Source organism: Neovison vison, chromosome 6 (assembly GCF_020171115.1).
Source record: "Neovison vison isolate M4711 chromosome 6, ASM_NN_V1, whole genome shotgun sequence".
Classification (NCBI taxonomy): Eukaryota; Metazoa; Chordata; class Mammalia; order Carnivora; family Mustelidae; genus Neogale; species Neogale vison.
Window position 1 is genome coordinate 157,193,165 of NC_058096.1, and position 24,388 is coordinate 157,217,552.

Sequence of the window (24,388 nt, forward strand, 5' to 3'; positions counted from 1 at the left end):
AAGACAGCCCCAGAGAAAGAACAAACGGGAGGGGAGGGACAGAGGGAGAGCAGACTCTCCACTGAGCAGGAAGTGCCATGCGGGTCTCGATCCCAGGAGCTTGGGATCATGACCTGAGCCGAAGGCAGACGCTTAACAGGCTGAGCCACCCAAGCGTCCCAATAAATATAATCTTAAAAAATAAAGACACACACAAGCCACCAAAAGGACTCTTCAGTAGGCAGGACTGCAACGGGAAAGGCTTCCGGCCGGCATTTCTGGGCGGGGCTTTAAAAGGGCCCCCCTCCTGGTTGGCAGGCTTGGGCTACGGCAGGCGGGGCTTCGGGGCTTTGAGGGGAAAGAGTCTCCACCAAAACAGGAGCTCTGCTTTAGGTGGTCTGATTAGAAGAAGGGGGCGGGACCTGAGGTAGACACCCCTTCTGGTTGGCTGAGGTGGGAGGCGGGCGAGGCTTTAGGGCGGGGCTCTGGGCAGAGTTAAAGCCTCCTGGTAGAGTGGGTTCTGCGCCTGCGCGGAAGGTGGTCTGTTAGCTTCTACGCTGTTCCCCGGTGTGGGGGCTTAACTGGGCGGAGAGGCGCGATGCGGAGGCTGCAGGTGGTGCTGGGCCACCTGACCGGCCACCCCCAGTGTCGGGGGGAGCCGGCACCGGAGGCCGCGCCGTGCTTGAGCGGCGCTTCGCAGGTGTCGGCCGAGGACGTGGTGGTGGTGCACGGGCGGCGCACGGCCATTGGCCGAGGGGGCCGCGGCGGCTTCAAGGTGAGGCCCCGGGGTCCGGGCGCCCAGTGGAAGACGGGGGGCCTGAGGGGCTGGGGTCTGGCCCCTCGGCGCCGGAGGGGGCTCCGCTCCCGAGCTGTGACCGCTTTGTGTCTCTCGGGTGGGGTGGAGGAGCGGGGGTCCCGGGAACCCCGTGCACTGGTGGCGGGGGATCACCGCGGCGGTGCCTCTCGCTGCAGGACACCACCCCCGATGAGCTTCTCTCGGCCGTCATGACCGCGGTTCTCCGGGACATGAAGCTGAGCCCGGCGCAGCTGGGGGATATCTGCGTGGGTGAGTACATTCTCCGAGCACTGTGGGTGAGTACACCTCCTCGCCCTCCATCCAGCCAAAGCCCTCCTCAAACACCTCTTCATCCTCCAGGCATCTTCTAGGTGCTTTCACTGAGGGGAATGTCAGGGGACCCCATGCAGTGAATTTAATCGTTTCTTCAGAGCCTACCCTACCCTCCCACCTCCAGGCACTCTCTGCCTCTCCACCCCTACCCAAGCACGTTCTGCCTGTTAAGTATGATGGAGAACAGCGATCTTCATGCCATTCTAACACCCAAACTGTTGGCACAGGAGTTTGCAGACACCGTAGGAGACAGGGTTCTCTAACCTATCCTGCCTGTGCCACCACAGAACAGAAGGACCATCAAAACCGTGTAGTTCAGCCCCTCACAGATGGAGACACTCAGTCCTGGGAAATTAGCAGCAGAAATTGGACCTGAAATCCAGAGCCTCTTGACATTCTCCAACCTTTTACCTCCAACCCTACTCCTCTGGCCTGGAAACTATAGAACATGGCTAGACTCCTATCAATGGGTGCCATCCTTGGGTGGTGCATCACTGTTCTGCCTCTGAAATGCCAGCAGGTTTGGCTGAGGACACTTCAGAGAGGTGTGCATTTTCAGAAATTAATTTTCCTGACAAGACCAGTTTGTTTGCGAGCTTTGCGTTGCAGTCTCCCTTCCATGTTTCCTTTAAAGGCAGGCACCCAGCCCTCCCACTGTGCATTGATTTGGAAAAGCACAGTCCAGGTCAAGGGAGTCTGTGACTCCTGCAGACTGGGTTTAATTGTATGACCAGGGCGAGCTGCTGTATGACCAGCTCCTTGAAATTCCAGAGCCCCAGTGGAGCCTGCTGGGGGCTTGTGTTGTGGAAGAAAGATCTGGAATGTCCTCTCTCTAGTATTCACAACTGTACCTGAGTGTCTGAACACTATCTGGCACTGAATAAAGGTTTGTTGTCCACAGGAAATGTGCTTCAGCCGGGGGCCGGAGCAATCATGGCCCGAATTGCTCAGTTTCTGAGGTAAACTTCTCTAGTTCTAGCTGTGGGTTGGCCATTTTGATTCTTGAGTAGGCTCAGTGAGGCCCCAGGGACCTCAGCCTATGAGTGGTTGGGTACCAGATCCAGATGCAGCCAGGGTCCTTGACACCCTGCTTTTGTGGACACTACCTTTCCCCTACTTTGGCATATCCTTGTGGTTTTTTTTTTGTTTTTTTTTTTTTTTGTAGTTTTTGTTTGTTTGTTTGTTTTGTTCTGTGTTTTTTTAAAGTAACCTCTGTGCCTAGTGTGGGGCTTGAACTCCTGACCTCGAAATTAAGAGTGTGGGCTCTACTGAATGAGCCAGCTGGGTGCCCCTCCTCTACTTTGAAGGAAGTTTGCATTATCGGTGCTGAGCCAAGACAAACAGGGCCTTTGGGACTAGAGCAAAAGACTCTGGGGCCTGATGATTTAGCCAAAGTCAGCTTGTTGCTTGCCTAATCGTGGACTCTGTCCTCTTTTGCCAGGCAACTAACCAGGAAGACACACTGAAGGGTGACTTTGAGCTTTTATTTTTTTAAGATTTTATTTATTTATTTAACAGAGAAAACAGAGATCACAATTACGCAGAAAGGCAGGCAGACAGAGAGGGGGAAGCAAGCTCCCCGCTGGGCAGACAGCCTGAATCCAGGACCCTGAGATCATGACCTGAGCCGAAGGCAAAGGCTTAACCCACTAAGCCACCCAGGTGCCCTGACTTTGAGCTTTTAAAACCTAGTTGAGCAAGCCGAGACCTTCAAGACATAGTTCATCAGCAGAGACCTGGGGATGCGGCAGAACCCTGGGGTGAGGGGTAGCCCTGGAGTGGCCCTGGGAAACTTGCCCTTCACCACTTGCTGTCCCAAGACAAGGGAGTAGTGCTTAAATTATCGTCATGTGTAGATTTTTTTTTTTAAAGATTTTATTTATTTATTAGAGAGAGAGAGGGAGAGAGAGCAAGCACAGGCAGACAGAATGGCAGGCAAAGGGAGAAGGAGAAGCAGGCTCCCTGCCAAGCAAGGAGCCCGATGTGGGACTCGATCCCAGGATGCTGGGATCATGACCTGAGCCGAAGGCAGCTGCTTAACCAACTGAGCCACCCAGGCGTCCCGTCATGTGTAGATTTAAGAACCACTTTGCACTTCTACTACCTGGAGAAGAAATAATAGGAACGTTAGCTAGTGAAGGAACAGGAAAACTGACAAACCTTTAGGGACTAGGATAGGTTCGGACTGCTTAGCATGGAGTTCAGGGATTCCCTTGATCTGGCATCCAGCCTTATCTCCCAGCTGTTTATTTGCCTTGACTTTTACTCTTTCAGCCCACCTGTCTGCCCACTGTCTTCCCTGTGCTGGTCACTCTGTCCCCTTGGAGTGCTGTCCCTCCCTCCTCTCTCTGCGCTGTTATTGCAGTCTCTGCCAGCTGATCCATTGTCTCTGTGCTGGTCAGCCTGCCTCTAGGGATGTCAGCATCTCTCACATGGTGCTTTGTATAGAGCAGGTTTTTGGTGAACTGCTGGTGGATTGGGTGAAGAAGTGGTAACTAAGTAGTAACTAGCTAGTAAGGAGTTAGGAGACCTGGGAGGGATTATACAGGCTGCATGAGCCTAGGAGGCTACCCACCTGAGAGGCTTTCAGCAGGGCCTGGCCTGGGCACTAGCTCACAGGTTGCCGACCCTGGCTACACACCAGATCATCTTCACCCCCTGAAGTTCTGAATCCAAGGGTCTGAGGAAGAGCTTGGGATTTTCCCAGGGGTTCATACCCTTGGACAGGGAGGGTTACATCAGGAGGGACAGCCCTACCAGCTTCTTGGACTGGTACCAGTGTGGAAACCCAGGGGAACACACCCAAACAAGGGATGTTAGAATACTTGGTACCCATCAAGGGTTTTTTGTCCAGCTGGGAACAGACCTTCCAGAGAGTGGGAACATAAAGGGTTAGCTAAAGGGGCGCCTGGGTGGCTCAGTGGGTTAAGCCTCTGCCTTCAGCTCAGGTCATGATCTCAGGGTCCTGGGATCAAGCCCCACATTGGGCTCTTTGCTCAGCAGGGAGTCTGCTTCCCCCCTTCTCTTTCTCTCTGCCTCTCTGCCTACTTGTGATCTCTATCAAATAAATAAAATCTTTAAAAAAAAAAAAAAAAAGGTTAGCTAAATAGTGGTAAGGCTGGTGGTTTCTGGCCTCATGCTTGAGACATTCATTCATTCATCCATTCATTCATTCATTCATTCATTTTTTTATTTTACTGTGATTTTTGCCCTGGTTTTCTGCCCCAGCAACAGATCCCGTTCTCTTATTATTATTATTATTTTTTTTTTTGAGGAAATGGGTGTATAGTTTTCCTTTTTTTAATCTTCAAAGGGAGAGAAAGAAGGATCCTTGTGATCCAACCAGTTTTCCTTGCCTTTGGGCTGTTCTTGACCTTGGTTAAGGAGACTCACAGGAGGAAAGAGCATGTGTTGTGGGGCCCTGGGGTACAGGTCCCTGCAGAGATGGGGTCTGCCCAGAAAGGATCTGGCCTAGAGTGGCGACAGGGCTGTTGGTTTGTTCCCTTGGTTTCTGTATCCCTTGCTGGGGCAGTCTTACTGACCAGGAGCATAGGCCTGCTTTCCATGAGAGCCTGGCAGAGGAGAGGGGGCTGACTGTGGTTTCGCTTTCTGTTTCAGTGACATCCCAGAGACCGTGCCTTTATCCACTGTCAATAGACAATGTTCATCTGGGCTCCAGGCAGTGGTCAACATAGCTGGTAAGTTATGACGGGGTGGGTACCCACTGCTCCAGCCTGGCCTTGGTCCTGGCTCCATGGGTTTAGGTCTTACCTAAGGTCTGCCTTACCTGGGTCTTACATCTCTGAGGCTGGGGCCGAGTCCCATTTAGAGACCAGGTGGGGAAGAGGCTCCTCTGTTTTAGAGCAGATGGACTCTGATAAAGAATGTTTATGAAATGCTTTTGTTGCAGGTGGCATCAGAAATGGGTCTTATGACATTGGCATGGCTTGTGGGTAAGAATTTCTTTCTGCCAGAGCTTACTAATCAACGTCTAACAATAACACTAATTTTCATGTCCTGAGTTCTCAGGGGCTGTAATGACAGGATTCTCCCTTAGCCCTTTTAGGCAGATGGCTGGGAATAGGTTCTTAGAAATTCAGCTTAGAAGTAGCCCCCAGCTCTGCATGCTCAGGAACTGCTCACACCTCTCAGCACTAGTGGGGAAAGGGAATTGGCTTTTAAAAGCTTGCTTTCTTGGGAATTTGTCAGGCTGGAAAACGCAAGTATTTTGAGAAAATACAGCCCTTGGATTTCCTTCTGTGGCCCTATGATGCTATTGAGACATTGCAGTTTGGGTTGCCTGAAGCCAGGGACAGTTGTCTGCTATGTAACTAGTCTGTTAATTTTATGAGGCTTTGGGTCCCCTTCACCCCTTCCTTGGTACCATGGTGGAAACTTGCGGTTGTCTGCTGGGCTCTGAGGGGCATGGTCAGATCTGGGGTGGTTTGGTCACTGTCAGCTGTGGCTCTGTCTTCAGCTGAAGCACCTGGAGTCATAGAAGGCATACAGGGCAGTGCCTCCAGGGAGGGGAAGGGCCCTGGGACCCCATCTGGGGTGGGCATCTGGTATCAGAAGGCAGGCAAAGCCAGGACTCTGGCAGGCTCTGGGAGGCAAGCAGCCCCAGGATTTTGACACGTTCTCTCTGCCTTTCATTTCCACTTTGGAGCATTTCTTGGAGTATTGTTGGGCTCCCTCAGGGCTGTGCTGCCTGGCACTGGTTGTCTGGGCTTGTAAACAAAGCCAGAGACCACACTGCAGAGCCTTGGGCCAGGCAAGGGCCACTGCCAGTCTGCCCTTGGATTTCTCTCATGGTCCTCTATCTTCCTAGGGGTGGGACAGGTATGGATAACTTGAAAAGGGTGGAGTCTTCATGAGTTCTTGAGAGGGCATCTGAGTCCCCAGGCAGATTAAAGACTATGTTTCTAGAGTATTGAAGGTCTGGGCCAAGACTGTCCCCCATAGGCTTTGATCATGAAGAGAAGCCCCAGGGCATCCTGGTTGGGAACGGGCTCTGGGGCCAGACATCTAAGTCTGGATCCCTGCTGAGTGATTATGGACAAGTTACTCAGCTCTTTGGGCCTCAGTGTCCTCATGTATAAAATGGGGGGGAAAGACCTCAGTCCTGTTGAAGTTGATAATGTTAAAGGGAGTAGTAACCGCAGCTACCACTCTGGGATGTATGGCATGTGACTGATGTTGAAAGCTTTCTAATATCTGAACAGTTCTCAAATAGCACAGGGCATGTGAAAAGCATTCAGAGTTACATGTTATTCCTCGAGGCCCTATGTTCCTTGAGGGCCTTGAGGGCCTTTTTTTTAACCTTTTTTTGAGAGAAAGCACATGCGCCTAAGCCAGGGGGAAGGGTGGGCAGAGGGAGGGAGAGAGAAAACAAAGCTGACTCTGCACTGAGCATGGTGCGGGACTTGGGGCTCAATCTCATGACCCTGAGATCAGACCTGAGCCAAATCCCAGAGTTGGACGCTTAACTGACTCTGTCCCCCAGGTGTCCGCTCACCCCCACCACAGCCCCTTGAAGGCCTGTTTGACAGCTCCAAACTGAGATCTTGCCTTCCAGGGCTCCTAGCACCTTGTGGTCGGTGCAGATCAGATGCCCTTTGATCTATGGCTTTTAAAATAATTTTCTTTTACCCTCTGAACCTTTGCTGCCTGAGGGCAGGGTCTAGGCTTCCTGGATGTGGCCCGCACTAGGCGGCTTTGCCAGGGAACCATGGACTGGCCAGCTGCAGGAGCATTTGCGCTAGAGAAGCACAGCCCTGCCTGGGAGTGTGGACTGTGCAACACTCCGTCCTTGCGTGGAGATGGAGGGGACCCAGCAGTCCTGCATGGCCAGCTCTGCCTTCCTGGCCAGTGCCCTGCCCAGGGTTCCGAGACAGCCTGCTCGATTTCCCAGGGCCTGCAGTCTTTTTCCTAGCACTCGCCAGAGGCATAGCTGTCCCTGGGGGAGTCCTGGGAGTGACCGCCCTCCTCCGCTGCCTCTTCAGGGTGGAGTCCATGTCCCTGGCTGACAGAGGAAACCCTGGAAATATTACTTCGCGCTTGGTGGAGAAAGAGAAGGCCAGAGACTGCCTGATTCCTATGGGGTGAGTTTGCCCCCTCAGCTCCCTTCCTGGCCTGGAGCAGGCACACAGAGTCTTGGGTCATCTTGTGACCTCCCGGGCTTGTTCTGCTTTGCTGGGACATGGGGATGGGACTTGCGGCCCCTGACTTCCCTTTCTTGAGGCCTCCAGGTCGTCTGTGCCTCTAGGTTTCTAGTCATGGCCCAGCCTGTCATTCCCATCCTGAGGGGCCAGTAGCACAAGGAACGATGGCAGCTGCATGCCAGAGGTTTGGAGGCCTACGAACTTGATGTGGAAGGGCTTTGATTTGGAACATGCTGGCGCGGAGGCTTGGGCCCTGTCAGAGGCAACATCACAGTGCCTTGCATTTCCTCAGCACCTAAGCTATGCAGCCAGCATCACTGAGCCTCTGGGCCATCCCCCAGGTTCATAAGCAGGGCATCATAGCTCCCCTGAATGTGAGATTTGAGGCTAAGAGAGGGGCAGTACCCTGGCTGCCCCCACATCCAGTGACCCTATCTCCCAGGGAAGCGTCTAAAGCCAGAAGGCCAGGTTGGAAGGCCTGGCTGTGGCTCTGGGCTTTGAGAGTGAGAGCTGGGTCTGGTCACAGTGAGCAGAAAGCCTGGGGGTGGCCTTCCCAGAGAGCCATGAGGGCCTTCCTCTCCCCACCTGAGAGCAGCTTTTCTCAAGGCATAGGGGAAGCTGGCTAAGAGTAACTGGTTAGTATTCCCACCCATTCCTCATCTGCCCCTCTACTGGGCTGGTCTTTCCAGTGTACAAGCTTCTCGGGGTCCGGCCAGCACTGCTGCCTCCCTCCACGTCTCCATGGCGTGGACCGGCCCTCCTGTCCTCCTCTGCCTACAGCCGCAGGGACTCCGAGTTGCAAGCAGAGCTCTGCAGCCTGGCCCAGGCCCCCAGGCTGCTGGACATGTCCCCACAGTGCGCGCTGCTTTTATTTCAGGATAACTTCAGAGAATGTAGCTGAGCGGTTTGGCATTTCACGGGAGAAGCAGGATACCTTTGCCCTGGCTTCTCAGCAAAAGTGAGTGCCTTTTGGGATGGGGTGTGTAAGGGGAGAGAGAGAGAGAGAGAGAGAGGTTTTGAGGCTGGAATAAGTGGCCTCAGGTGGAGCTGCCCTTAGGCTACAGCTGGTCAGTGAGTGCTTTCCAAGCCTAGTGCCTGTCAGGAGGGAGAGGTGGGCAGGGACCAGGGATGTGCTGGAAGTACACTGACAGCTCTTCCATGTCCTTTTACTGTCTGTTCACCCCGAGTCTCTCCCTAGCTGGGCTTCAGTTTCCCTGTCTATTCATCAATGTGATGAGGACCAGGACTCTTGATTGTCTGTGGTTTGGTGATTCGACATGGCAGCCACAGGCTTCTCTAGATAGCCTGGTTGTGGGGCCTGCACTGCTGGGGACCCTGGCATCCCAACTCCTGGACCACCCCTGTGTCTGGGGAGCATTAGAAGACCCCTGGGGTCTCAGGCCTCTGGTCAGGGGCAGGCTGAGGTTGACAAGCCCCAGATGCCCAGAGAGAACAGCAAAAGAAGGGAGGGGGCTTCTCTGAGGAAGTGGTTCTTAGGCACCTGGGGTCAAGGAAGCATTTGAAAACTAGAATCTTCTCCAGGGGAAACCCCGGGCACTGACATCTTGCCTATGATTGCAAGGATCACCCTAAAAACACTTTGTGCTTTTGTACTCTTTAAATAATAAGATTCGTTAAGTAATTTAGTGTATGTCATTTTAAATGTTTGGAAACTGGGGAATAGATGAAACTGAGCCATTGGGATGGAGCAGACAAGTTGGTAGAACCCAGCACAGATATTCCTGGGGCTCCGTCTTCAATTTGGCTCAGTCCCTCGTGGGTGAAGGGCTAAAAGGGGGAGGTATCACATCTAAACTCCCCCTTGCCCTTCAAGGTTGGGATTGGCCAAGATCTGAAGATGGGCGGCTGGAGGCCAAGAAGGCCCCATGAGGCTTCAGGTCTCCCACTCCCAGGCTGGGAAAGAGGGGCCCTCGGAGTCGCTTAGAACTCTCCTGAGGCAAGCGTGTCCCCATGTTTAGGAGTCTGAATTAGTGTGTCCGCCCCAGTGGGCAGGGGTGGTAGAGGCAGTGGGAGGGACCCCTGGAAGGAAGGGACCCCTGAGAGGAAGGCACCCCAAGGGAGCCTGAGCCTGGCTGTCCACGGTGCTGGCAGGGCAGCCAGAGCCCAGAGCAAGGGCTGTTTCCAAGCTGAGATTGTGCCTGTGACCACCACGGTCCATGATGACAAGGGTACCGAGAGGAGCATCACCGTGGCCCAGGATGAGGGTATCCGCCCCAACACCACCATGGAGGGCCTGGCCAAACTGAAGCCTGCCTTCAAGAAGGGCGGCTCTACCACGGCTGGTGAGACTGGGCTGGGGGAGGGCCAGGAGGGGCCGTGTCCCTGCGGGGTGTTCTCTGGGAGCCTGGAACCTCCAGGCAAGGGGTGCAGGTGGAGCTCTTCCGCCTGCCCTGACGTGTCCTAACCCCTATGATTTGCCTCTAGGAAACTCCAGTCAGGTGAGTGATGGGGCAGCTGCCCTCCTGCTGGCTCGGAGGTCCAAGGCAGAAGAGTTGGGCCTTCCCATCCTTGGGGTCCTAAGGTCCTATGCGGTGGTTGGGGTCCCGCCTGACATCATGGGCATTGGACCTGCCTATGCCATCCCCGTAGCTTTGCAGAAAGCAGGTAAGGCAGTTTCTTCGAGATCTCTATCTGTTTCCCGCTCCTATCTCTCATGCTGTTGCCGATGTGGGGGGAGGTCATGTGAGTGCTGCGGAGTGAAGGTGGGCCAGGCTAGCCTCCTGACCCCCAGCCCTTCCTGACCTCACAGCTGGGACCCACCTGCCCACGTGGATTAGGCACAGCAAGCAGTCTTTAGGCCATGGCTGAGATGGGGCCCTGGGGGACAGAGTCCTGCCACGGGGACGCTGGGTCAGCTCAGGTCTTCTCCCTGTGCCCGCAGGGCTGACGGTGGATGACGTGGACATCTTTGAGATCAATGAGGCCTTTGCAAGCCAGGTGAGCTTTCCTTTCTCCATGTTGCCTGGGCCCGGGATGGCCAAGGAGGAGCCCATGGGCATGGGATGCAGGGGTTGAGGAGGGAACTCTAACTGATGCTCTGCCCCCTCCCAGGCTGTCTACTGTGTGGAGAAGCTAGGACTCCCCCCTGAGAAGGTGAACCCTCTCGGGGGTGCAGTGGCTCTGGGCCACCCGCTGGGCTGCACTGGAGCTCGACAGGTCATCACGCTCCTTAATGAGCTGAAGCGTCGTGGGAAGAGGTAAGCTGGGGTCGCTGAGCGGGAGGCACATATGCATGTGTGCTCTGAACGGAGGACACAGGGCCGTGACCCCTGTTCTCCCTGGGGGCCAGCGAGTACTTGCCATCCTGGGTGTGGCCTTCAGCCGGCAGTCTAGGAGCCCCACAGGCCCAGAGGTCTGTTGAGAGCTCAGTGGGGAGGACCTTGCCCTTGGTGCCTTCACCCAGCCAACATAGTCTTGCTTCCCTAGGGCCTACGGGGTGGTGTCCATGTGCATCGGGACCGGGATGGGAGCCGCTGCTGTCTTTGAGTACCCCGGAAACTGAGCAGGGCCCCACTGAGTTCCGCTCCAGTGGTGGTGGCAGCACTGGGACGAACATGAGCACTGGTGACACAATACAGGTGTGGCTGAGGTTCAGGGCTGCCTTCTGCCAGGCCACCCAGGTCACCATGTGGGTCCTGGGGATGAGGAGTGCAGCGGACAATAAATACGTATTCTTATCTTGGTGGCTGTGATTTTTCCCAAAGGCCAGTTCTGGCTGTCTCAGGCCTTGCCTCTGGCCCAGCTGCATGCTGAGAGCAGATAAGGCAGGGCCTGGGCTGGGAGCATTGCCCTCCAAGGGAGTCCCTCCCCTCCCCAGAGCCTCGTGGAGGTCCTCCCGTGTGTACTCCAGCCCAGCAGACCTGTTCCTTAGCTCAAGGTCATGTTTTATTTCCGAAGCTGGGGGGCTGAGGACAGAACCTCAGAGCTGGTGGGGTGACATGTATTTCTCGTCGTAAGAGCCTTGGCCACGGAGCCGCAGAGTGCAGGCCTTCTCACCAAGCATGCCTTCCACCACCAGCGTGGATTCATACAGCATGCTGCTCCTGTGCGGGTGAGGGTCACTCGCTGAGGTTAGGAAGGGGGCCCTGGCCTGTGGGAAGGCTGGGAGAGGCTGGTACCTGGCAGTGAAGAAAACTTGGAGGGTGACGGTATTTGGGGGCCCGTTGACCAGTCGTGCCTCCAGTAGCCCGCTGTTTGGAGATACCCTGAATGCCGCAGCATCCTTGTCTGGCTCCTGCTGACCTGCCCCAAGGGAAGGGAGCACACAAGAACATAGGCAGCTCCATGTGCTGCCCCAGAGAAACCCCCCCCCCCCGCCCCGCAGCTCAGGTGTGCCCTTCTGGTCCAGCTCAGTGCCATGGGGTAAGGTTACCCTGGGATCACTTGGGATCTGGGAACCGGCCATGGCCATGGGGCACCCTGGGTGGTGCCAGCCTGCAGGGGACATGGAGGGCAGGTACAGCCTACCCATCAGCACAGCCCAGTAGCTCCGACAGCCACTCAGGTTCATGAGGTAGACCTCCCGGACCCGTCCCTGGTTCACAAAGCAGGTCCCGAAGTCCACCCAGCTGGTGGAAAGCTGCAGCTCAGGCACGGCCACTGTGGCCCTCAGGGGCACCACCTGGGGGACAGAGCCTGGAATGTAGGGCCCTCGTCCCCTCCGTCTGGGCTCCAGGCCAGGAACTCAGGGATGCCGGGCCCTGCTGACCCCAAGTCTTGAAGCTTTGGAGGAGCACATGGGCAGCGCCACAGCAAGTGGAAGGGGGCTGGCACTGGCATCTAAAACCAGGGCTGATGGGGGTCTGTGCCAATAAGGGGTCCCGAAGACACTATCTGCTCTCCCTCCACCTCCCGTCCCCTGCCTTGATCAAACCCTGTGGTTTCTGCTCCCTAGTTAGGCCGCCCTCCTCCTCTGCCCCCATCCCCTGGGGCCCAAGACCCAGCCCTCTGCTCCTCCTGGGCTCTGGGCCATCTAACCTCTTCCCTTGGCCTTGGGCCCCACCTGTGCACTCACCTGCCCAAGCTGCCGGGGGACCCCCCCACATCTGCCTCAGGCACTGCCATACACACCCCATCACCTCAGCCTTCCCCACTCCCAACCCCCGAGCCCCAGCAGCCACCCAAGGATCAGGCTGGAGGGCCTCCCTGGTCACAAACGGATTCTTCCTCCGCTCCGGATTCTTCCTCCGCTCTGTCCTCCCTAGAATCCACCCCTTAGGCTATTCCTTTCTGTTTCTCGCCTGGACCTTCCCGCTGGGAGGCTTCATAGGCCACATACCTCCTCCAGGAAGCCTTCCTTATTTCCCACCCTCCAGCACCTCACCTGGTTCTGTGCTGAGACAGGTAAGGAAGGATGACCCGCCTCTCTCCAGGGAAAGGCCTCTTCTGGGGCAGGCCCTCGAGGCGAGGGATGGGGCTCTTCCAGAGCAGACCAGGCCTTCGGGGCAAGGGCTGGGGCTCCTCACTTCTGAAGACCTGGAGGGGTCTGTCCCCCTCTGATCCAGGAGAGTGGAGTCGGGCTCATTTCTGTCCTCTCGGACATGAGGCGCCCGGGACTGACCTGAGTGGTCTGGTTGGCGTACTCCAGGAGCAGGTTCTGAGTGAACACCATCTCCTTCTCCCCGCTGGCGCGCTGCTGAATGTCCACCCCAGGCAGCATCTGGTCAGCCGGCAGCTTCTGATAGGAGAGCAGCTCCAGGGACAGCAAGAAGGACACGTTCACCTGAGCCACGTGAGCCAGCCGGTCACCCGAGGCTGCCGGAGGCAGGCGGCAGCTTCCCCTCCCCTGGGAGCTCCAGCCTCCTTCCCTCCATGGCCCCCACTGCAAGGCCCCAGTTCGGCACCTGCCCACACCCAGCCCACAGGGTCGGCCCAGACTGAGCCAGCCGTGCCCGGCCGGCAGCCCAGTGCCGCTGTCTGGGGCATTCCGTCCACAGACATGGTGCCTCACTCTGTGCCCAGCACCCGGTAGTCCTGGGAACAGGGCCCTGCCTGCCCTCAGGAGCAGGACATTTACCCCTTGGCAAAATACCCTTTACCTCTTGGCATGACCAGGGCTGTGGGTGTGGGATGAAGAGTGGGGAGAAATGGAAACTGAGGAGGGGCAGTAACAGGGTGTGGGGGGCTGGCTGGTCAGGGAGGGGCTGTGGAGCAGAATGCCAGGGCTCTGCTTGGGCACAGGGTCGGGCGCAGTGGTATTTGCTGAGATCAAATGCTCCTGCCAAGAGTAGTGGCTCAGGCATGGGCAGGACTGGGTGAGGAGGACAGTGGAGAAATGAATTTGGGCTAGAACTCTGATCAGGACCAGATGCCTGGGTCAGCACATGGAGGGTGAGAAGTCCTACCGTTACAAAATGTCCTCTCTCTGAGAGACAAGGGGCTCCCAGAGGCATTTTAGAGGGATCTTTACTAGGTGACAGCCTGTGGTTTCATGGGTGCCCTGTTGGGATAGGACCTCTGGCTGTGATTCGGGGCTGCCTCAGTTTACCTTTGAAGGAGGGAGCCAAGGTTAAGTGAGCCGAGGGTGCCCTTCCTCCTCTCTTCTGTAGCAGCTGCCACCTCTGTGATGAGGTCTGGGGCGGAGGGTTGGGGGGGTCTGTCACCTAGCACAGCACCTGGCACATGGCAGGCACTCAGCACACATGCACGGAAGTACATGGTTTGGAAGAGCGGATATGACTGCTCATGAAAGCTCTGGAGGCGGATGCCATGAGAATGTGCAGTGTCTGGACACTGATGTGGACAAGTGCGGGATGGCGGTGTGCACACGTTCGTCTACACATGTGCATGTGTGTGTGAGGAAGGTGACCTCCGGCCCAGGCCTGCAGAGCCCCCACTGACCAGCATGTTCTCCTGCGGGTAGAGCACCAGCTGCTTGCTGGCTGCGGCTTGCTCTTCCTCACCGCCCCTCGCCTGGCCAGGAGCTCTGCGGCTGTGGCTGGCCCCTTCCTGAGAAACGGAGAAGGGCCTGGAGACCAGGAGCCGGAAGTACTGCGGGATTTCAGTGGTATTACTCAGCTTCACATGGTGGGTGGTCACCAGCTCACTCAGCACCTGGGGAGCCACAGAGGTGGGGAGGCCAGGCTTCACTTCTACCCTCCAAGAGCCTGCAGCTCTGGGGTGGAAGCACTCCTGGGGGAGGAGGACCCGGACTGTCAGAGGGCTCACAGGGACCTCTGAGGCCCAAGTGGACTGGCAGGGCCAGGGAGGACAGCACACTCACCCCAGTACAGGGCTGCTCCGGGATGAGGTCACTGGCCTGGTGCCAGAACTCCACACCGCCCCCGTAGTCCAGCTCCATGCTTAGCCTGCCAACAAAGAGCACGTCTGGGCCCTGGGGGCCTCCTGGCTGTCCCACTGTGCTCACTGGGTCCCAGCCAGCCTTTGCCTGGGCTCTCCCACTAGCTTCTCCCTTCCATGCCTGTCCTCTTGTTCCCAGAGTGCAGGTGCTCCCCACAAGGGGACCACGGGAGGCCGTGGCCACTCACTGTGCGGGCCTCACGTAGCTACACAGGTCCAGCTTCAGTGGTCCTGCCGCAAAGTCCTGCAGGCGACACCTCCTCCCCGGAAGCTCTCTTTCCACCTGTGAGGCCAAGACTGATTATGGGCTGTCCCTGAGCTGAGGGGCAGCATGCCAGCTGGAAGAGGGGGTGGCCGTGGCCCCATCCTGGGCATGGAGGGCTCACCTCATCGTCCAAGCTCATGAAGCCCAGGGCGTAGCCAACACATTCCACCTTGTGCAGGACATCAGGGCCCAGGACCATGGGTGTGAAGGAGATGGAGATGGTGCTGCTGCCCCCTGCAGGGACCACCTGACATGGACAGTAGCCTCAGCGCTGCTCCTGCCCACTTTGCTGGTGCTGCTGCCCCCAGTGTGGCAGCCCGCCCCCCTCCCCGACTCACCACCTGCTTGGGGCTGATGCAGTACAGGTGGTCAGCGGGCACCCCATCATGCTCCCGCAGAATGACTGAGATGAGCTTCTGTGAGACCCTGTTGCTGACACAGGAGCTGTCCTCGGCCTGTCATCAGGGAGTTGTTGGGGCTCACACAGGCTAGAGGCTCACTGGTCCCAGCTCAGCTGCCATCCCATCCCACCCCTCCACCCCTGCTCACAGTGTGGACGGCTTCGTGGCTGGAGTCCGAAGTGTTGGAGGGGCTTGGGGACAAGAAGGAGCTGCTGCTCTCAGGGGTCTCTGGGCACAAGAGGTCATTCCCAGCTTGGTCCCGCAGTGGAAAAGGGGGCCCATAAAACACCAGCAGCTCCACCAGCCGGTCCTCCCTGTCTTCCGGCATGTAGGTCTCCCAGTCTAGGCGGATGTCTGCAGGAGGGAGGGGGAGGGCTGAGGAAGGGGCAGGCGAATCTTCCCTGGACCCCTGCCCCGCTACCCCTACTGGTGCCTATTCTCCCATACGCAGGGTGGAGAGGGGCCTCGCCTTCTCCCTAATGCCACTTCAGGCAATTCTTGTTTTGCGAATAGACCACAGGCTGCATCAGCTGGCTCTGTCGGCCCTACCCTAAGGATCGCAGTAAGCAGGCCCTCGCATCCAAATGTGCTGCTCCAGGTCCTTGGGGCTCTCCCCACAGCCTCCCCAGGCGCTCCAGCCCTTCTCCCTGCTTTCTCGCCTCCATCAGCTCCCACTGCACTCACTTCCTTCCCCAGCTGGGCTCGTCTAGACGCCACCATGTCAACCTCCATCTTGCCAGGATTCTTACCCCTCCCTACCCCCAGCCTTCTACCCACCTGGCAAAGCCTAACCCTGGAGAACTGAACTGACCCTTGGCCCCACTGTCACGCCTTCCCTGTTCTCTGACACCTGAGCTGCCTCCTGGGCACAGGGCTTCTGGGCACTGGGCTGCTGCCTGCAGCTCCCCTCCCCAAAGCCCCCACATCAAGAAGGCCCCGAAGTCCCATCGCAACACCCCCATTGCTCGGCAGGTATCTCAGCTATCCCCCTTTCCCTCCCACCTCCGTCCGCCTCCACCCCCTCGGGCCAGGCATGCCCAGTCTCCCCACCTTGAACAGTTTCCCTCCGCCAGACGACCTTTCCAAACCACCTCTGTCCCTCCACAGCACGCTTGTAGGACCCTGTCCACCATCGCCTCCCCCACTCTGCTCTCAGCCACTCCCCAGCTAACATCTGAATCATGGCTAGCCCTGCGGGAGACCTGGCAAACAGGCTTACGCTCCTGAGCTCGTATTTCTTCAAGTTATTACCTTGGCACCTGCCTCTTATGCCCACCAAATCCCCCTCACCAAGGCCACCAGTGACCTCCACCCTCCCACCGAAGTTCAGTAAAGACAGAGAAATGGAGTGTGATGATGAGTCCCACGGACAAGAAGGGAACCACCAAAACAAAGGAAAGTAGAAGAGAAATTCCAAATTAGACAAAAGGAAAATGGCACAAAGTCACAACAAACAAAAGAAAGTAGAAAATGTAAAATCATAAAATAAGTATGTAGACTATTCCTATTAAAAGCTAATGTCAGGTTGGGCTTTTTAAAAGCTCAGCTCTCCATTGTTTACAAAGAAACATATCAAAATGATAAAGGGTAAAAATGGCAAAAGCAAAGATGTGATTCAGTTCTCAAATGCATCTAACAGCCAAGAAGTAAAACTGCTGCAAACACCAGATGTTTCTTTTTAAGCAACTTCTACACCCAGTATGGGCCTCGAACTTACAACCCCAAGATCAAGAGGCACAGGCTCTACCGACTGAGCCAACCAGGTACCCCTGGAAATGCCAGGGGATCTTGAAAAAGCCAATTTGAGCAGCGAATTCAGTGCCCCTTTCCTAACTGGCCAGACCCCATGGACAGACGAAGCAGGGACACCATGGACAGACAGAGCAGGAGGGCTGGCATTGCCCTGCTGCACATTCTTTACAGGCACCAAGGAGCTTAAAGTCAGAGCTGCTCGGGCCCTGTCCCTGAAGACTGGCTCAGCCCCTCGTGGCCCAGCCTCGGGATGCCTGGAACCCTGGTCCACCTCCAGATGGCCAAAGCTTTTCCTGCAGCCCGGATACCCTCCATTCCCATACGCTTCCCCAGGCCCAGCTGGTTCGTCCTGCCTCCTGGACGCAGCCTGGACGCCCTCGTGCGATCCTCCAGCAGTCCCCCTCAATGCACTCAACCTGACTACGGCACCCAACCAGCACAGTGCTGTCCTGTTCCCTCTGGGTCCCTAGCAACTTGTACAGCACCTGGCTATGGCTCAGGTAGTGCGGGCTGAAGGGATGAGAAAGGTGTCCCCCACCAGTGTCTGTCCTTGTGCAAAGCGAACCTGATGACAGCAGGGCACCTGCGCCCCACAGACACTGGGTGGGGGGGGCCAGGGGTGAGCAAGGGCACGTCCTGTCCTAGCGCATGGAAGCGGCTATCTCTGACAACCCCTAACCAGCAGGTCACTCCCCACCTTGGCCCTCAGGGGCCTCCCTCAGTAACCACAGGCCACCTGGACTCCTGGGTTAGAGGGTCATCAGCCTCCCCCCAGTGCCATTGTCCTCCAGCCTGACCCACCACATGGCATGACATGTCACGAGAGCCCCAGTTTTCTCCCGAAAGCCTCTCACCACAGGGGCTAGAGTTATTCAAGCGAAGGATCCGGGTGACTGTGTCCCCTCCAGAGACCTGGGTGCCGAACCTGGAGGCAAGAGACCAGGCTCAGCGCCACCAGAGCAGGCACACACAGCGCAGGCAGGGCTGGAACTGGGGCCCAGGCACAGAGGAGGCCAGCAGCGGTGGTGGATCCTGAAGTCATGGAGACCTAGGGCTGGAGGCCTTCCCGTGCAGCACCCAGCGAGCGCGACCCAGGGCTGCTCAGTTCCTTGGTAGCACCCCCTCCATGCCCCACACCTCCCGACAGATCCCCACTCGTGGTGTGTGGGGCCCAGGGTCTGGCACGGCCCTCAGGCCACCCTGACTACTGGCTACTCCTCTCCTCAACTCCCCCAAGCCCTGTGCAGACAGAAGCCTTGGCCTCAGAGGCCTCTCCCTTCCCAGGCAGCCCTGTCCTGGGGCTTTCTTGCTGGGTGGTGCCACAAAGCCTTGGGCCCCTTGGAGAGCAACAAGGTCAGCATGTGCAGCCAGGGTGATGGCCAGAGGGTCTCAAGGGTTGGGGGGATGAGGCCGGTGGGGTCACCTGATGACTGGTTCCTTCTGCAGCTGGTCAGTGGTATAGTAGGTGGTCCTCTGGGAGCTGATGGGGCAGCCCACCACTGCCATGTGCACTGGGATGACTGCTGGTGGCAAGTCCCCCACCTGCAAACGCACACCAGTTCTGGGTCCCTCTTGTCCCCTTGCCCTGGCAGTCCATAGCTCCCCATTCCCCCCAGTTCAAAGCCATCCCTCCAACTGAACAACAGACAGAGTTTGCCCCTCCGCACTGAGCTAGGAACTCCTTGTTGGATCATCTGTTCTTATTTGTCCTTGTCCAGAAGGACCCCACAGGAACCCATGCACAGCAGGCGCCCCCTTCAGGCTGAATGAGTGAGAGACGGGCCAATGGGAGAATGAGTGACTGCACCAAGGGCTAGGTGACATGTGGCTCTGGGAGGCTGTTACTGCTTCGCCACACTCACGCTCCTTCAGGTCTCGAGTCCTGGCCCAAGTAGGCAGCCTATCAGATTCCTCTGCCCTCCTCAGTGTGCCCAGCCTCAGGGGACCCCGTGGGAAAAGTTATGAAATGGTCTGCTCCCGAGAACCATTCCTTCCTGAATCCCTGTGGTTGCTAGGGATGCGAATGCCCATCCCAAGCTCATGGGCATTGTCCTCCAACCAGGAGAGATCCAAGAGGCTAAGGGGCTGGAGCTGGGGGAGGGAGAGGCTGAAGGTGAGGCCGGGCTCAGGCTTACCGTGCAGATGAGGTTGTCCCAGTACTCGCCCCACATGTTCGCATAGCCTGCAATGTCGATGCTTAGCTGCTGGTGGGCCCCCAGCATGCCCTGAGAAATGTGGGGAAAGAAGGCAGCTCCTTTCCCATGAGACAACATGCTTTCCATAAAATCTGGGTGATAACCAGGAATGGGATTCAGGACTCCAGGGCAAGAAGGAGGTCCAAACCCTCAGGAGTTAGCAAAGCACTATACCAGATAAGCCAGTCTATAGCCCAGACCCTCCTCCTGAGAGGCCAGAATGCAGCAGGCAGCCTCCTTCACCTCTCAGGGGCCAGGCCCCCATGGGAGCCCACCCTTCTGAGTCAACACCCATCCCAAATCCAAACCAGACCCTGTCCATGGGCTGTATGTCCTAGCCAGGAGATGGCCCCATTCAAAAAGGGTAAACTGTCAGGCAGGGGGCCATGGCCATCTTAGAGATCTTGCTAGAAAAGACACTGACATCGGGTCTGTGACCAGGGTCCCCTCCCTGCAGCAGGTGGCCCAGCCCCTGAAAAATCCCCAGGAAACACTGCTCTGGCCCACCATGGGGCTCTTACTCAGCTGCTCTCGCTTGGCCAAGTGTTCTCGAATCCGAGACGTCTTCAGCAGGGCAGGGGGCATGTCGGGGCTTCACCAGACAGGACACAGAAAGAGCAGTGAGTCATCAGGGCTGTTCCCCAGAGCTGAGGCATGCTCCTGGCAACTAGCATCCTACCAGGAGCCCAGTGGAGGAAGGCAGCTCGGCCTGCTCCTCCCAGGGAAGAGGTCAGATCTGTTCACCTCCCTCTCTGGTCTTGGCACCTGCTACACCCCCACCACCCAAAGCCCTAGGCCACCTGCCAGCCCAGGGACTGCCTTCCAAGAAACACAGAAGGGCGCTAGGGTAGAGACATCTTACCCCCAGGATCTGGCCTGCCAACCCTGGATACCAACCCAGCGCAGACTCATCTCTTGCCCAGCCTTCTATAAAAGGCCCTGTTTCCAGTCTTTCCTGCTGACATCTGTCCAGCATTGAGTATCCACTAGCTTTACTGGACTGGGAAAGTTAATGGCTTATAAACCATGAGTGGCTCCCCACCACCCGTGGCAGTGGTTTTGAAGTTGGGCTCTCCTGCCTTAGGGGATGGAGCGGTGAGGGGTTTGCTCAGGTGTGCTGGTAAATTGCCAATTTCTGTGGCTTAAAACCTTCCCCAGGCTGACGTCCAGCTACAGATTTGCAGAATGCCTCACTGTGATATCTCTGACTTCACAGCTCTGTCGGCTGCCAGGAACTTCTCCCTCACCTACTGGCCTGAACCGCCTCATCTACCAGGAGTCCCCTCCAGTCCCCCAGCACAACCCCAGCATCCCGAAGGTCCCCTCAGAGTCTGGGAGATGGATGCTGGGAGATGTTTCTCTACATTTCTCCACATATCCTTGTGAAAACACACATTTCTCACTCCTCACACCACACAGCCTCGGGCCTCCTGAGCTACACAGATGCTTAACGGCAACCCCGCCAGGCCCCATGCTCCCTGGGGTCTGTCCCTGAGAGAAACCAGACTTACACGCTGGCCTTCTGGGTCAGGCTGTTCTGGGGACTCCCGAAGTACTCAAACTGGAGGGTGAAAGGTGTCTGGATCGGGGAGTGGTTGGTCAGGATGAGCCGGCAGCTCACGCGGGTCCTCAGAGGCACCGTCGAGCCGAAGTCAAGGCGGAGCTCCTCCAGGCGGTCTGGACACAGCTCCGTGCTGGGCACACTGCCCCAGGCCCAGGGCACTGGTTACATGCTACCCTCAGGCCTGCCCAGAGAGCCCGCTGGGGTGGGAGTGTGAGAGCCACCTACACACTAGGCTTCGCCCTTGGACTGCCTCCCGTGAAGCTGCTGGCCCACAGACACATCCTTCTTGTCAGCTCGTGCGACCAGGAGGGGCCTCAACCACAAACCCTCTCTGACCAGGGGTGACTGGCCTTGTGTGGGAGAGCCCAAGCTGCCTACAGCCCTGTCCCCTGCACCTCCCACCAACCTGGACGCTATGTCTCCAGGTGTGTGGGGAAAGACCGCACGGAGGGCAGGGTTTGGGTAGAGAGACCTGCTCCAGAGAGGTGTGGGTGGGGGTGGGTGGCACAATAATACTGTGGCCCTTTCCTGACCACAGGAGTCAGCTGGGAGTAGGTGCTGGTCCTCTGTGTGGTCACTTTAACCCTCAGGCCCTGGCCCCAGCCCTGGGTTCACCTGCTGCCAGAGTCCTCCATAGAGATGGCAATAGCCACTTGCAGTCCCTGGGGCTTCCCAGAAATGCCCAGAACCAGTGGCTCCTTCATGCCTGACACGGTACAAGGGAAGGCCAGTTCAGTCAGCTCTTCCTATAAGAAAGCGCACCAAGGGCACATCACTACCCATAAGTGCCTGGACTGGGCCCCAGATGATCTTGCCTAGAAGAGGTGGTTGCTGTGGGGCCCTCAGCACAAAGGCCTTGACCTCTGTTTAGTCTCCATTCTGTGAAAGGTCTCTCCAGTCCCTCCAGTGAGCCACCATTCACAGGTCCAGCCTGACATTCCACACCTTCCTCAGGGCTCCTGGCTGAGTCTGCTCCAAATATCTGTGCATAGCCCCATGAAGGGAGACCCTCCAGACGGGCCTCTGGAGAAGCCACACACTTATTCTGATGAAGCTGTTCCCACAGAAATCAAGCCCATCCCAAGTGAGGTCTGTTCCATGTCTGTGTCCATCTGCCTATCACCCTAGTACTCAGATTCAGCTGAGAAAGAAAGTCCACCATCTCGGGGTTTGCCAGGGAGAAATGGGACTGGGTCTGCAAGCCTCCGCAAGGAAGAAGTCTCTCTTCTCTCCAGAACCACAAACAGCCAGCAACCCCCAACCAAGTCCCGAGCACATTCCACCCTGAGGGCCTTCCTGTGGGCCATGCCAGGGAGCAGCTGTGCCTTTCTTCTGGGAAGGCGGGCACCGGCTAACCTCTCCCAGTAGCACCCAGCACAGGGCCTGCTGTGAGCAGCAGCTCTGCTCTGCATCTCTGGGCAAATTGGAAGGCGGGCCCACCTACGGCTGCAGAAGAAGGGAAGGGTAAAGCTGGTACCAAAGGCTGGACGTGGCCAGTGGGTTTGAGGGCACGATCAGGCCTGCTCTAGGCTTCGGGACTTTGTATCCCTAGAGAGCAGGCCTAACAGGAATGGGGACCCCAGGTGCAAAGGCAAGAAATCTCTTGCCCTCTTAGAGGAGTGTGGTTTGAGGCGGACCTCCCTGCCGGCACATAGTTCTGGGGAACCTTCGTAGTACCTCAGGCCTCCTCCCCACCTTACTCACCTGGGTATGCGCAGTCAACTCCAGGTTGAGCTGGCGCTCCTCACTGGGACCCAGCGTGCCCCGTCTAGGGGAGATCTTTGCCGTGCAGACGCTTGCTTGGCGCCCTAGCAGCTGGCAGACATAGGGCCTCTTGTCACATGCTAGATTCCCAGCATTGACCTGGTATCCAGACAGTGCTTAGTCCTGGGGCACACTCTGGTGGAGGCTGGCAGTCTGGGGCCCACGGCAGGGCCAGAAAGGGCTGTGCGCTCACTGGTGGGGATAACCCACTCTTCCCTTCGCCTCCCCTCCCCAACCCTGGGCAGACTTCCCACCTGTCAGGAGTTGCCTGGACTAAGCTAGCTGCCCTGGGAGGCCTAGAGTGATGGTGAGCAGAAGGCAGCTGCCTTGGAGGCACAGGACACAGCCCCACCTCCCACAGCATGCAAAGGAAGCTCCACAGTGAGCCCCACGTGAGGTGCCTAGTGGGGCTCACAACAGCGTGGGGACCAGTCATGGGCTATGCTGGCCGGGAGCCCTGGCTGTGTGCTCCAGAGACTCCTTCTTAGGTAGGGAACTGGAATTCCCCGGAGGCAGGGCAAGGAAAAACCAGACCAGATGTGCTGCTCCTTCAAGGAACCCAGCATGTCAGATCACCATGGGGCAAGGGGCAGGCTGCGGGAGAGAAGTGAGACTCTGTTCTGGGGAGCACCTGGGGGGCAACTGCAGGCTCCACATGGGCCTCTGGTGCTGAGGACTGCAGATCTGGTGCTCAACAGCGCAAGTTCACTCACCTTGCCCCAGTGGAACTGCGTAGGCAGGAGGGTGCCATTGATGAGTGTGATGGTTGTCTTGGTAGGCACGCCCAGATAGAGGTTCGTGACTTCCATGTGGCTGCTTTGCAGGTACACGTGGGGTTCCTGTACTTCAGCATACACAGGAAGGTAACTGGAACACAAGGAAGAAACAAGTATACTGATTAGAGAAGAAGAAACAAAACCATCCCTATTTGCAGATGACATGATGGTCCATGTGGAAAATCCCAAGATAATTGTATTTTTAAAACTTCTTAAAAAACAAAAACAACAACAGCTATAACAACCTCCCACAATTATTGAGTCAGGAAAGTTATGAGGTTCAAATTCACATTTTTTATATGCTAACCATGAACATGTGGACATAGGAATTAAAAATACAATGTTATTTATGATTGCTCAGAAAAACTGAAATACTTAGATGTAAATCTAATAAAACCTATACAAGATTTATATGCTGACAATTACAAAATGCAGATGAAATTAATCAAAGATTTAATAAAAGGAGAGATGAACTATATTCATGGATTAGAAGACTCAACATAGTAGAGATGTCAATTCTTCACAAATTAATCTATAAGTTTAACATAATTCTTAGGAAAAATCCCAGAAAGGATTTTTGTAAATATAGACAAGCTCATTATAAAATTTATATGGGAAGACAAAGGACATAGAATAACTAAAGCAATTTTTAAAAAGAAGAATAAAATAAGAAAGTGATGTATTAGGTGTTAAGACTTTATGGCTACAGTAATCAAGTTACTGAACCGTTGGTGATGAGAGACACACAGACCAACGGAACAATATAGAAAATCTAGACATACATCCACTCCAATCCTTCGCAAACTCTTAAATGACAGAGAAGGGGAGTGAATACTTCCAGACTCATTCCAAAATGTATTACTCTTGTAACAAAACCAGACAAAGACATCACAGAATACCACCGACCAATATCTCTTATGGCTACAGATACAAAAATCCTCAATAAAATACCAGGAACCCCAATCCAGCAACATATAAAAAGGATCATACACTGACCAAACGGGATTTTTTTTTAAAGATTTTATTTATTTATTTGACAGACAGAGATCACAAGTAGGCAGAGAGGCAGGCAGAGAGAGAGG

At 56.2% G+C, this 24,388-nt stretch overlaps 2 protein-coding genes across 2 annotated transcripts in view; one reads left to right on the plus strand and one right to left on the minus strand.

Annotated features, from left to right (window-relative positions):
* Positions 1–499: 499 nt before the first annotated feature.
* ACAA1 (acetyl-CoA acyltransferase 1) lies at positions 500–10,967 on the plus strand. The gene is made up of 12 exons (XM_044252688.1): positions 500–754; positions 952–1,045; positions 2,010–2,067; positions 4,727–4,806; positions 5,019–5,061; positions 7,111–7,209; positions 8,147–8,227; positions 9,382–9,572; positions 9,715–9,894; positions 10,172–10,227; positions 10,342–10,487; positions 10,717–10,967. Exons 1-12 carry the CDS (start codon positions 578–580, stop codon positions 10,790–10,792), a joined length of 1,281 nt encoding a protein of 426 aa, XP_044108623.1. The 5' UTR covers positions 500–577; the 3' UTR covers positions 10,793–10,967.
* A 223-nt stretch (positions 10,968–11,190) lies between these two features.
* DLEC1 (DLEC1 cilia and flagella associated protein) overlaps positions 11,191–24,388 on the minus strand; it is a 65,615-nt gene continuing 52,417 nt past the window's right edge. Inside the window, exons 20-37 of the mRNA XM_044252690.1 lie at positions 23,244–23,397; positions 22,471–22,581; positions 21,382–21,512; positions 20,714–20,905; positions 19,724–19,794; positions 19,143–19,294; positions 18,431–18,549; positions 17,862–17,932; positions 15,404–15,609; positions 15,193–15,309; positions 14,976–15,101; positions 14,778–14,872; positions 14,513–14,597; positions 14,131–14,343; positions 12,851–13,012; positions 11,758–11,911; positions 11,409–11,532; positions 11,191–11,333 (exon numbers count right to left, since the gene is read on the minus strand). Of these exons, the coding sequence (XP_044108625.1) occupies positions 11,210–11,333; positions 11,409–11,532; positions 11,758–11,911; positions 12,851–13,012; positions 14,131–14,343; positions 14,513–14,597; positions 14,778–14,872; positions 14,976–15,101; positions 15,193–15,309; positions 15,404–15,609; positions 17,862–17,932; positions 18,431–18,549; positions 19,143–19,294; positions 19,724–19,794; positions 20,714–20,905; positions 21,382–21,512; positions 22,471–22,581; positions 23,244–23,397 (2,407 nt within the window). The 3' untranslated portion in view covers positions 11,191–11,209. The remainder of the gene's footprint in view (positions 11,334–11,408; positions 11,533–11,757; positions 11,912–12,850; positions 13,013–14,130; positions 14,344–14,512; positions 14,598–14,777; positions 14,873–14,975; positions 15,102–15,192; positions 15,310–15,403; positions 15,610–17,861; positions 17,933–18,430; positions 18,550–19,142; positions 19,295–19,723; positions 19,795–20,713; positions 20,906–21,381; positions 21,513–22,470; positions 22,582–23,243; positions 23,398–24,388) is intronic.